Source organism: Muntiacus reevesi, chromosome 3 (genome assembly GCF_963930625.1).
Source record: "Muntiacus reevesi chromosome 3, mMunRee1.1, whole genome shotgun sequence".
Classification (NCBI taxonomy): Eukaryota; Metazoa; Chordata; class Mammalia; order Artiodactyla; family Cervidae; genus Muntiacus; species Muntiacus reevesi.
Window position 1 is genome coordinate 177456082 of NC_089251.1, and position 12888 is coordinate 177468969.

The 12888-nt window shown below is 37.9% G+C and overlaps 1 protein-coding gene across 8 annotated transcripts in view; it reads right to left on the reverse strand.

The window, feature by feature from the left end:
• Positions 1-12888, reverse strand: part of UTRN (utrophin) — a 538989-nt gene that overhangs the window by 368865 nt on the left and 157236 nt on the right. For all 8 annotated transcript variants that reach the window (XM_065931202.1, XM_065931205.1, XM_065931203.1 and 5 more), the window contains 5 exons: positions 10526-10613; positions 4485-4726; positions 3655-3835; positions 1456-1601; positions 44-256 (listed from right to left, as the gene is read on the reverse strand). In XM_065931202.1, the coding sequence (XP_065787274.1) occupies positions 44-256; positions 1456-1601; positions 3655-3835; positions 4485-4726; positions 10526-10613 (870 nt within the window). The remainder of the gene's footprint in view (positions 1-43; positions 257-1455; positions 1602-3654; positions 3836-4484; positions 4727-10525; positions 10614-12888) is intronic.

Here is a 12888-nt window from a genome sequence, read left to right on the forward strand (position 1 = left end):
TAGTCTGTAATAAACTTAACCTCCTAGTGGCCTTTAGATTTACCTCAAAAGTTCTGAGCTTAGGGGTAATTTCTTCAAGCAAATGCAGATCTTTGGAAACCTTGACCTTCAGTTTGTTCCACTTTCCTTGAACATCATCAAATTCTTGCTTATATGTTTTTTCTATATCTGGAGAAACATTTTTCTCCAAAGCCTTTGTTTCTTCTGCAAGTTTATGTAACACAGGTTTTTGATTCACCAAGATTTCATCAAGAGTCTGGAAAACAGATTTCAAGATTAAAAATACACATAATAATCTATCTGTGAAGATGTATTCAATAATAATGTATAAACAGTCAAAATCACTTTTTAAAGAGAATTTGATCAAAAAAAAATTGTGGAAAACTCATGAAAAAAGAATGTGCCCAGTCACTTCAGTCATGTCCAACTCTTTGAGACCCCATGGACTGAATCCCTATGGCCTTGGGATTTCCCAGGCAAGAATACTGTCATTCCCTGTCATTTCCCTGTCAATACTGACAGGCAAGACCTGTCATTCCCTCCTCCAAAGGATCTTCCAGACTGGGGGATCAAATCCACATCTGTTACATCTCCTGCATTGCTGGCGGATTCTTTAGCACTGAAACACCAGGGAAGTCCCATGAAAAACCAATAAGTATAATCAAAAAAGTCATAGCTTTCCCTATATGAGTTGTGTATGGTTTCAAGACAATATATTGGATTGGCCAAAAGTTCATTTGGGTTTTCCTGTAATAGTTTATGGAACACCTGAACAAACTTTTTGGCCAACCCAACATTCTCTGCACTAAAAACCAGCAGAACAATAGGCCCAATGAGGGCCCGGTGTGCAAGGCTCAATGGGGGATCACTTGTATCTGATGAAACAGTGCAGACACATACTTTAAGTGACCAGGGAAGCATTTTCATTCAACACAGAAAAAGAAGAACACAATGGATATTCTTCATTTCATTAAAGACATTTTATCCAGTTGAGAATTTTAAGCTAGTCACAATAGAAGGAGAAAATATGCTTTTATTCTATTAGAGGGTTTCCCAGGTGCCACTACTGGTAAAGAACCCACCTGCCAATGTAGGAGACATAAGAGCCACAGGCTCGATCTCTGAGTCGGGAAGCTCCCTAGAGGAGGAAATGGCAAGCGGCTCCAGTAGTCTTGCCTGGAGAATCCCATGGACAGAGAAGCCTGGCGGGTTATGGTCCATGGGGTCGCAAAGAGTTGGACACAACAGAAGTGACTTAGCAAATTCTATTAAAAACATTTAATAACCACCTTGTATCTGAGATCTTAAATTATAGTAATTAACTCTCAAATTATAAGAAATATAAGCAATGTTTGACCAATTTTGACCAAAACAAATGCATCTTTAAAAAACATTTCAAAATATATGATATGTTAGAAATGAACCTAGACCACTTAGGTCTAAGTTATATATTACCTTTTTTTCTTGGAGGGCCTTCTCCACCTTTGCAAGATCATTCAAGACATTCCAAGACACCTGGGCCTTATTTTCAGAGTCATTTAGCAGATCTGTCAGTGTTTTCAATGTTTCCAAATACGCACGTCCAGGTCGGCTCTTCAGTTCTGTTCATGGAAAAGTACTCACGTTGAGAAACTATTGTTAGGAAATTAATATTGCTATATATATTGTTAATCTTTGTATATAATAGGTGAATTCTATTACACAAGAAGTTAAACTCCATAATTAAAATTACATAGGGTCTCTCTTAGAGATCAAATAAATCACTCCACTGGCATTTCTGAGAGTCAGACAGTGGTGACTTCATTCCTGCGGATGTTGATGCTTGAAATATTAAGTAACCCACCATCATTTTTCTTCATTTCATCATGATGAAATGTCTCTCTGAAGGTGGTACTACAATGATCCTTTTGTCTCATATAATCTCCTTTGCCCCAGTAGCTACACAAAGAATAAAAGGAGACAAGATCCCCTCCAGCCAGTCATCCTCTAAGTTCAAGTGTGCAGACAGGCCGCCATCCGCAGAGGGGTGGACGCTGTACAGAACACCACAGCTAGGCGCACGGTACCCTGGGAAATAATGGCTGCCCCAGCCAGCTGGAGGGATGGGTACTTCAGCCACTGATGGCAAATTTACAGACAAGTAACGCTAGAGTGGAGAGGAAGCCAGCTCCTACGAAGCACAAAGAGCTGAGACCAACCAGCAGCAAAAGTTAAGAAACCAGAAGTATTAGTCACAATAGCCCAAGGGCGGAAACAAGCCAAACGCCCATCTACAAATGAACAGATAAGCAAAACATGAAGTCTACAAAAAATAGAATACTATTCAGCCTCAAAAAGGAAGGAAATTCTGACATACCCAACCCACACAAAGGAACTCTGAGGATAAGTGAAATGAACCAGTCAACAAAAAAGAAAACCTGTCTGATTCCACTTAGGAGAGGTTTCTAGAATAGTCAGACTCATGGAAAAAGAGAGCAGAATGGTGGCTGCCAGGGGCTGGGGGGAGGAGGAAATGAAGAGCTGCTGCTGAACGGGTATATAGTTTCGATTTTACAAAGTGAAAAAGTTCTGGGGCTGGGTTGCACGACAATGTGAATATATTTTACACTCCTGGACTCTACACTTTAAAATGGCTAAAATGGTAAGTTTTATGTTATGTATATGTTACCACAATCAAAAACAAAAATAAATAAATTTACCAACTGTTTTAAAGGTAAGAATAAACATTTAAACTGCTCTTGTCAAAAATGAAAGCCAATTTCATAACAGCAAATTGAAAAGGAGGTCCTCTCAAACACTTCACAGTCTAGATTAACTGAGTTCAGTCAACAGAAGTATGGTGTCCAAATGCCTTTCCAAAAGAAAGGAAACATGACAAATTGCTCGCCATAGAGTCTTATACGTCATTACATTACCTACAGTTGCCTCAAGGAAGCGTATGGTTAAATGTGTAGCTTTTTAGCATGCCTTCCCCATAGTATTACATAATGCAATGCAATTTCTGACTTAAAAGCCAAGGAGAAAATAATATATGAGGAATGAGTTTTAAAGATCTATAGGAATTAACTTTCCCAGACCAGTCTTAATCCAAAGGTAAAAATTCTTCAAAATGTTTCCAACGTTGAAAGAGGAACACTATTTCCTTGAAAAGAAGAGATGGCATTGCTAAAACTTTAGCCATTTGGAGCAAACAGAAGCAAGCGATCACTCCTTTTAGCCCTATTAGTAATGATATCAGCTGGCCTCCGTCAGTGAAAGGGAGAAACAACACCCTAAAAAAAAAACTCTCTAAAAATCATTATATCCCATTAACACAGTCTGAATAGCATGTGAAAGATGTTTGCATTTTTACAAACAAGTGTGAATCCAGGAAATAGTCTGAATATACTTTAAGAAGTGGAACAGTGGCAGGCCCAGAGGAAAATACAGGGAGGCTGGTGTAAAACAAGCAAGTTTTCTAAACACATGCTATGCTGTCTTTTTAGTCACATCCAACTCTTTGCGACCCCATGGACTATAGCCTGCCAGGTTCCTCTGTCTATGGGATTTCCCAGGCAAGAATATTGGAGTGGGTTGCCATTTCCTTCTCCAGGTTTAAATACTGGAAGCAAGATGGTGGAATCGTCTAAGAGAAAAACGCAAGAGTGGGTTTACCATTCTCGAGCTGTTGGTGGCGCTCTTCTAAACCCTGCTGCACGGCTTGGTAGCGGCCTGCCAGCCTCTCGAAATCCTGCTGGACAAAGTCTGGGGCGAAAGGCCGAGACTTCAAGGCTGAGCAGCTTGCACGCAGCATTTCAATCCTGGGGTGGAGGCTACGCAGGTTTGTCAGCTCCCGCTACGAAGAGAAAATGTGATCACACAACTCGCTGAGGGTGAACATCCCCACAGAAAATCAATCAGAGCAGAGCTCACCGAAAGCACGGGATACAAGGAGCATCTTCTGCACTTTTTAAATGTATACATGTGTTCCCTCCCTGTGAGCCTCTCTCCAACTCGCCCCACCCCATCCCTCTTGGTCATCTTAGAGCACCCAGCCGGGCTTCCAGTTCTATACTCAGGTAGCTGCTGTGTGCAAGTGAAACTGCTAGCTGATCAGTTGTGTCCGACTCTTTGAGACGCTATGGATGACAGTCCGCCAGGTTTCTCTGTCATGGGGATTCTCCAGGCAAGAATACTGGAGTCAGTTGCCATTCCCTCTTGCAGGGGATCTTCCCGACCCAGGGATTGAACCCAGGTCTCCCGGACTGCGGGCAGATTCTCTACCAACTGAGCCACCAGGGAACTAGCTATTTTACACACAGCAGTGTATACATGTCAGTGCTACTCTCTCAATTCGCCCAACCCTTCCCTACCCTCCTTGTGTTCACAAGTCCATTCCCTGTGTTTCTGTTCTTCCGTACTATTTTTCTCAATTCCTTATATAGCGAGCATCTTCTTTAAATACAGAACTGGCCATAGAGTCCTTTCATATGCTGTGTCTTTACCTGATAGGAGTCCTTCAAGCTTGGCACGGACTCCTGGGGAGATTCTGAAGAGCCAGTGTGCTTTACCCAGTCTTCTTTTGTCTTTATGGTCTTTGCAAGCTCATCAAGGTGCTTGAAATAAGCATTAATATCTTCCTGCAGCTGTATTTTTCTCGCCTGATCTTCCAAACGCTGTGATATATTCTTCCATTCAGATAATACCTTCTCTAAAATATTTTTTACTTCTTCAGTAGGCAGACCTTCTACATAGACATAAAAAATAAGCAGACACTTTAGATATTATTACGAAATTAGTTTTCAATTTGCTGTAAACATTATAACACATTGAAAATAATGAGGCAGTATCATATTTACTGATCACTCTCTTAAGTTCCTTTTTACACAACAAAAAAAATGATGCTCTCAAAAATAATTATGTTTAATTCCCTGATAAAAACAGGAGAGGGGGAGCTTATAATAGCAGTTCAGGAGTGGGGTGAACATCACAAAAAGCGTAACAGTGGAGTGTCAGCCACTGCCTTCTCTATGGGATGTGTGTTTCTGTCCTTAGCAACCTACTGCTCTATTAGACTAGTCTGAGTCTGAGAAATAAAATGAAGTGTTTGGATTTGTCTGGGGCTCTGACATCAGAAGGTAGGCCCCTCTGTCACCAGGAAAAAGACAGAAAAAGGAGAAAGAGTGAGACTTTGGTGACCAAACCACATGTCATAGGAATTGCAAAACAAATGTCTAGAGCCCCTAGTGCTGGGAGCAACCTGGTGAGTGCAGGAATAGGAAGCCAGCAGGCAGGATTCAGCAAGAAGCATTAGCAAGCCTGTTGGAATGTTATCCATAGACCAGGAAATGCCAAAATATCAATGCAATGCTAAGATTATCTACTTTAGAAACATATCAGAAAAAAAACACCATTATGTTTATTGTTGACATCTTATAATTTTGTTTGTCTCATATTTTTGAGAGGTAGAGAATGTTCAAAAAAATAAGAGTTATATATAACAGGCTTTATCATAGTCTTTCCCTTAATATAAAATAGCATCACTCATAAAATTACTATGAAAAATTATGGGAAATCTGCAAAAGAAATGTTATCTGCTGAGGAGGGCATGCATGTTGAAAAGATGGGCTTAACATCTTTATTATTTAAGCAGGAGGGCAATAAAACTTTGTAAATATATGCCATCAAAATCCAGGGTAGTGAGAACTCTACGGGGGAAAAATGGCATGTAAGACAAAAGATCATTTAGGATCCAGAGATGATGCAATTTTGAAAATTTTTGTAACACACCACATCCACTGAAAATTAAAAATGCAAATGTGACATTACATAATGTGCATATATCACCCATGTCAATTGCTGAAGTAAACTGTCCATCATTACACAGGTAATACAATCTCACACCTAGACAAAACATTCACACCACAGTTCAAGTTCAATTATCCCTGTTAATTCAGGTCATAAACTAAATAAATTACTAAAAAAAAAATAGTTTTTTCTGACAAACTACCTGAGCAATGGAAATCTAGCCTGTGCTTTTGCCTGGCCATTTCTATTTTAAGTGGACAAAGAAATAACATTAGCCACTTCAAATTTACATGTCAGGGTAATTTATGATAAACAAGAAAGGAAATTAAGCTGGCAAATAAAATTCCTGAGATGGAAAATTGTTACCACAAATCCAGAAAATAGGTAAGAGATAGTTATTTTAGGTTCTAGGCAATTCTGAAAAATCTTCAAATATTTTTTTAATTCACTGACAATATTTCACCATCCATCCACTTTGCCCTTTCAAACCAGTTCTCAAAATTTAAATCTCCCTCCTCTAAGATTGATATTATTATAGTTTGGACAAGTATCAAAGTAATAAATAAAGCGCAGTTTACATCTTAAAAAAGGAAAAGCATACACCGTCTTTTAAAGCAATTGTTTTGCTCCTAAAGTTCCAGAGTAATAGCTTTTCTATTTCTATAGAACATCCAACTCTTAGATGACTGATCTAAAGCCAAAATCAATATCCCATCATTGTATCAATTTTCTAGAAGGGATAAAATATAACATATTCTGGCTACTTACTCTCACTTGACTTTAGCTTTTCAATCTATCACTATTAAAATTTAGGGAAATGTTTGCAAAACACTTCATCATTATCAAATTCCTTAGGCTTATGTGTGTTAGTCACTCAGTCAGGTCTGACTCTTTGCAACCCCATGGACTACAGCTCACCAGGCTCCTCTGTCCATGGAATTCTCCAGACAAGAATACTGGAGTGGGTTGCCATTTCCTTCTCCAGGGGATCTTCCCAACCCAGGGATCAAACCCAGCTCTCCCACATTGCAGGCAGACTCTTTACCTGAGCCACAAGGACTTTGCCAATTAAGAGTCAGTTCTTAAAGCCACATCATCCAAGTGCCCCACTTTTCTGTTATAGTAATTAACAATCTTTTGGAATAAAATAAGAAAACCAAGAAAACCAGGTTTGGTATGGCAGTTGTGAAAGTCAAACAAAACAAATTATTTCACTTTTTAAAAACATTTTTACGCTACAAGAGATGTCACAAAACGTAATTCACGCGTGTTAGGTAGAAAGGTCCTATCAGTCTGCACTGTACTGGAATGTTTTGATGAAACTAGTTTGAGAAAACCAGTGATGCCATTATTTGAACATCTGTCTACTGAAGAGTTTGATGTGTTTTTCTAACTGAACTGAATCATGTATCTGCATCCTTACATAAGCACACTGGATAAATTTACTCTGGGTAAAGTTAAAAAAACTTCTACATTAATTATCCAAGGTCTAGGATTTATTTCAAATGTATTGAGGAGGAGGAAGGGCAGGGAGGATCACCCAGTTGTTCTTTCATCTCTGTTCAACATTTCTGGTTTTAAAACAGCAGTAGGATTAACAGCACTAACGACATGTTAAGAAGGAAAAGGCAACACCATAAAATTAGAATAATGGATAAAATGGAATGACAGTGGGAAATTTTCAAATCACTTTTATTCTCTCACAAACAAAAGGCACACAATCCCCAATAATGAGAAAATTAAACCCAGAATATATAGACTCTGTTCAGATCAATGTCCCCATTTCGAAGCTTCCCATCCCATCTTAAAAAATTTTAATGACAGATGTTTTTTAATATAAACAGAATTGGGGCCCTGTAGTGAATGAATGAATTTCCACTCCTACCAAAGCTCAAAAAAAAAAAAAAGGTAATGCAAAATATCAAAGGTTCACTATAAAATTAAACAAGTATACATGAGGTCACAAAATTCACCCCTTTATAAAATATCATATATTCCCTGATATTTGTACTTGATCTTTCGCAAATAGCACTTCCACATGAACTCAGTTTTCAGAGTATATGTTATAGAAAATGCCTATTCACAGTAAGATTTTATCAAGCAAAAGGTGTAGTCACCTATCAAAACTTCTTCACTTTCTAGACAAGGGAGAAAAGTAACAAAAGGTTACTTGATTTGCCCAATGACACAAAACTAGGAAAAGACAGGAGACACCAAGGTCTTCCATTCATTTCCCAATTCAGTGTTATTCTTGCTTTAACATATCACCTCTCACCACCTCCCTCCCTATGTATTCTTCCTATGAGTCTCTGAACTCTATATCTGCCATACCACCAAAACCTGAGACAGACAAGAAGTTAATTCAGTTCACAGACTAATGAAATTACCCCCTCATCACCCAGATAAAGTCTGGTTTCCAAGCTCAAATGTTGATGTAGAAGTGAAGAATCTATGATTGTAACTAACATGAATTTAACACACAATTTATTGTAATTATTGAAGTATCTTAAAAGGAAATTACATTCTCTGCCTCTAGGTCCCTTCAAGTAAATACTTAAAAGTGTAATCTTCAAGTGGGGTGCCCACACCCAGTAATAAGACACTTAAGGTGGACTGTGAATGAAAATACTATTCTATGTGGAAGGAAGGGGAAGTAGAGAGACAGGGAGGGAAAGAGAGACAGAAGGAATGAGGGAGGGAGAAGGAAAGAAAGAAATTAAGCTGTACTAATAATTTATGACAGTGGTACATTTGCATAGTTAATAAATAAATGTATATATGCTGGACACATACATGTCTTTGTGTATGTGTATGTGACCTCAGTACATATACAAAATAAATTGACATATTTTTCAAAAGGCAGAAGGAAAACCAATCTAAATTGTTTTAAGATGTGGTTTTCTGAGATGGAAGCAATTGATTGATCCATTACAGACACCAGGAAACTTTCTGGAGGAGTGGAAATAGTCTATATATTCATAAGTGTGTGTAGCTTTTTCAAAACAACACAGTTTCATATATTTCAAGATAACTTTAAAAATGTGAAAATACTAATAATGATTAAATGGATAAGGAGTGAGTAGGAGTATAGATAATTCGAGAATGGTAGATTATCATTAATTACTGAAGGGATAATTGATACAGGAGGTTCACTGTACTATTCTATCTGCTTTGTGTATATTTCCATTTTCTAAGAAGTCAAAAAATAAAAAGGTTGAAAACTACATTGTTCAAGAGTCTCATCTACTAATATTCGTAACTCGGCTCTGAGCATCTCTGGCTTTTATCAAGGAGAATTGCAACAGACTTCCAAATCACTTATTGTTGGAATAAAGAATAGGGTTTATAAGAAAAGTCTTTCAAAGCAAGACCCAAAAAGAATCATATACAAAACTGTATGGCAGAAATATTAATCTTTACATTCTCCAGAGCCACTGGGTCTATGGGGAAAAACAAGTTCTTTAATGTAGGTAAAAATTTCAAGTACAAGTAACACCTTGTCAAATTTAACTATAATGAAATACCTGTACTAAATCAACATAATGCACTGAAAGCTATCAAAAATCAAATAATCTCAATGAATTTACCCTAATGTAACTTCGCACCCCTGATACCGCCAAAGTAACATTTTCTTTTACTGCCTCCCTCCAACATGTAACCCCAAGGATAAGATTTTAAAATCTCCCACACAACTGGATTTTAACTCCTGCTGAATCATGAGAGTTTTATTTGGGTTCTCTTATCCAGTCCTGAATATTCACTGGAAGGACTGATGCTGAAGCTGAAACTCCAATACTTTGGCCACGTGATGGGAAGAGCTGACTCATTTGAAAAGACCCTGATGCTGGGAAAGACTGAAGGAGACAGTGGAAGGGGATGACAGAGGATGAGATGTTGAACAGCATCACTGACTCAATGGACATGAATTTGAGTAAACTCCAGGAGTTGGTGATGGACAGGGAGGCCTGGCGTGCTGCAGTCCATGGGGTCACAAAGAGTCAGACAACTGAGTGACTGAACTGAACTGAACTGATCCATATAAAAGCAGAACAACTTTGCTATTATCTGTTTTATATAATCAGCTTCAGCATAAATTTTCATTTCTAAAATGATTCTGCTGCCTAGAAATTTTTATGAAAAACCATTCTTCTAGCAAAAAGAGAGTTACAGTCTTAAAAGTAAATATTTTATTTGTTAAACGGTAAATAGCATTATTTTGCCAACAAAGGTCTGTCTAGTCAAAGCAATGGTTTTTCCAGTAGTCATGTATGGATGTGAGAGTTGGACTATAAAGAAAGCTGAGCACCGAAGAATTGATGCTTTTGAACTGTGGTGTTAGAGAAGACTCTTGAGAGTCTGTTGGACTGCAAGGAGATCCAACAAGTCAATTGTAAAGGAAATCAGTCCTGAATATTCATTGGAAGGACTGATGCTGAACCTGAAACTCCAATCCTTTGGCCACCTGATGATAAGAACTGACTCAGTAGAATGGACCCTGATGCTGGGGAAGATTGAAGGCGGGAGGAAAGGGGACGACAGAGGATGAGATGGTTGGACGACATCACTGACTCGATGGACATGAGTTTGAGTAATCTCTGGGAGTTGGTGATGGACAGGGAGGCCTGGCGTGCTGCAGTCCATGGAGTAGCAAAGAGTCAGACATGACTGAGTGACTGAACTAAAACAGCATTCAGTGTCACCATCTAAGAAAATATTTTTTAAAAAGCAAAGTTCTCACCTTTTCCCATTTGCTCCAAAAGGATTTGTCCAGTTTGGTGTAATTCATCCAGTCGGGGTTTTATTTCCATCTGCTCTTTTTCTAATCCCTGAAAATAAAGTCCCAAATATAAAAATAGTTCAAACTCTCTTCTAGTATAATGCTGATGTTTCTAGACATTTTATATTTTATGGCCCTCCCACATTCTCTTTAGGTGTTACAAAGTTTACCTAAGAAAATACTACAAGATAAGACTATGCCATTTCAGGCTGCCCTCCAGAATGCCAGAGGTTATTAAATGTCAAAAGGTAAATTCAAACAAACAGTATAAAACCTTCATTTCTTTTATAAGAGAAAAAGTTGTACACTACAGTTATGAGATTCTATCAGAGGAAATAATTAAAATTAGTATTTTAGATCCAGGATATCTAGTCACATATATGAACTCAGTAAAATGAATGTGCTATGAAGACAGAGAGTACCAAACATAAATTATTTAAAATTTAAGAAAGAAACACCACTGAAAAATAAAAAAAATTTAAAAAAAAAAAAAAAGAAAGAAATAATTTACCACTTCTGGGCATACACACTGAGGAAATCAGATCTGAAAGAGACACGTGCACCCCAATGTTCATTGCAGCACTGTTTATAATAGCCAGGACATGGAAGCAGCCTAGATGCCCATCAGCAGATGAATGGACAAGGAAGCTGTGGTACATATACACCATGGAATATTACTCAGCCATTAAAAAGAATTCATTTGAATCAGTTCTAATGAGATGGATGAAACTGGAGCCCATCATACAGAGTGAAGTAAGCCAGAAAGATAAAGAACATTACAGCATACTAACACATATATATGGAATTTAGAAAGATGGTAACGATAACCCTATATGCAAAACAGAAAAAGAGACACAGAAGTACAGAACAGACTTCTGAACTCTGTGGGAGAAGGTGAGGGTGGGATGTTTCGAAAGAACAGCATGTATATTATCTATAGTGAAACAGATCACCAGCCCAGGTGGGATGCATGAGACAAGTGCTCAGGCCTGGTGCACTAGGAAGACCCAGAGGAATCAGGTGGAGAGGGAGGTGGGAGGGGGGATCGGGATGGGGAATACATGTAACTCCATGGCTGATTCATGTCAATGTATGACAAAACCCACTGAAATGTTGTGAAGTAATTAGCCTCCAACTAATAAAAAAAATTTTTTTTTAAAAAAAGAAAGAAATAATTTGAGTCTCAATATCAGTTGTTGGTTTCATATTAAGCATAGGATATAATGCAAATTTTAACCACAAGCATAATTCACACATAATTTTTAGACATTGACAATATGTTTCAGGACCAAACTAAAGAATTATATTCTTTATATTTGAAAAATGGCTGCTAATTTTCATATTTATGTATCTATGGTTTGATATTCTCGATGTCCCTCTATCTCAGAGACAGAGAACACAAAATCTTCCAGAATCAGTAAGAAAAGGCTGAGCAAGATCATGGACACACACACACACACACTCAAATTTTTGTGTACACAGTATTAGAAATTTTTCCAGTTGATAATTATCTATTAATTAACTACTCAGATAGTGTCCAAAATAGCACAATCAAAAGTTCCAGGCAAAAACAAAAACAAAAACTTCCAGGTAAACCATATTATTTCAACCAGATAACCTGGAGAAGAATCCCACTTTGAAGGTCTATGCAGGTAACCACTATCAAATATTCAATAAATTTAGCTCTCTTATTTTGATGCACACAAACTTTACTGCAACTCAGTCAACCAACCATTTTTATAGTCAAAGATCAAGAAAGAACAAGAGATTCTAAGAAACACTACTTACTTTTGTTAAACTAACTACCAGTGCAAAAAGTTACCATCAAACTGGAGAAAATTACTACCTGCATTATACTAAACTGATGTTCTCCTGCTTTTTATGGCAGTGGTAGATTGAACAAAGGATTCTCCACTCAGATATTGCATCAGAACAAGTTATTCCTTCATTAAAACAAAACTAGCTGATATTTCCCAAATTTGCAAGAAAAATTAGCAATGGCTAAATTTTCTTTATTTTACATATTTCCCATCCCACTGACACTATTTGTCTAAAACAACAAAATAAGCAAACTTATAAAGGAAAAACATAGGAACTGCAATCATGCCTTACATACACATGGTGTCCGACTCTCTGCGACCCCATGGACTATACAGTCCACAGAATTCTCTAAGCCAGAATACTGGAGTGGGTAGCCTTTCCCTTCTCCAGGGGATCTTCCCAACCCAGGGATCGAACCCAGGTCTCCCATATTGCAGGTGGATTCTTTTCCAGCTAAGTCACAAGGGAAGCCCAAGAATACTGGAGTGGGTAGCCTATCCCTT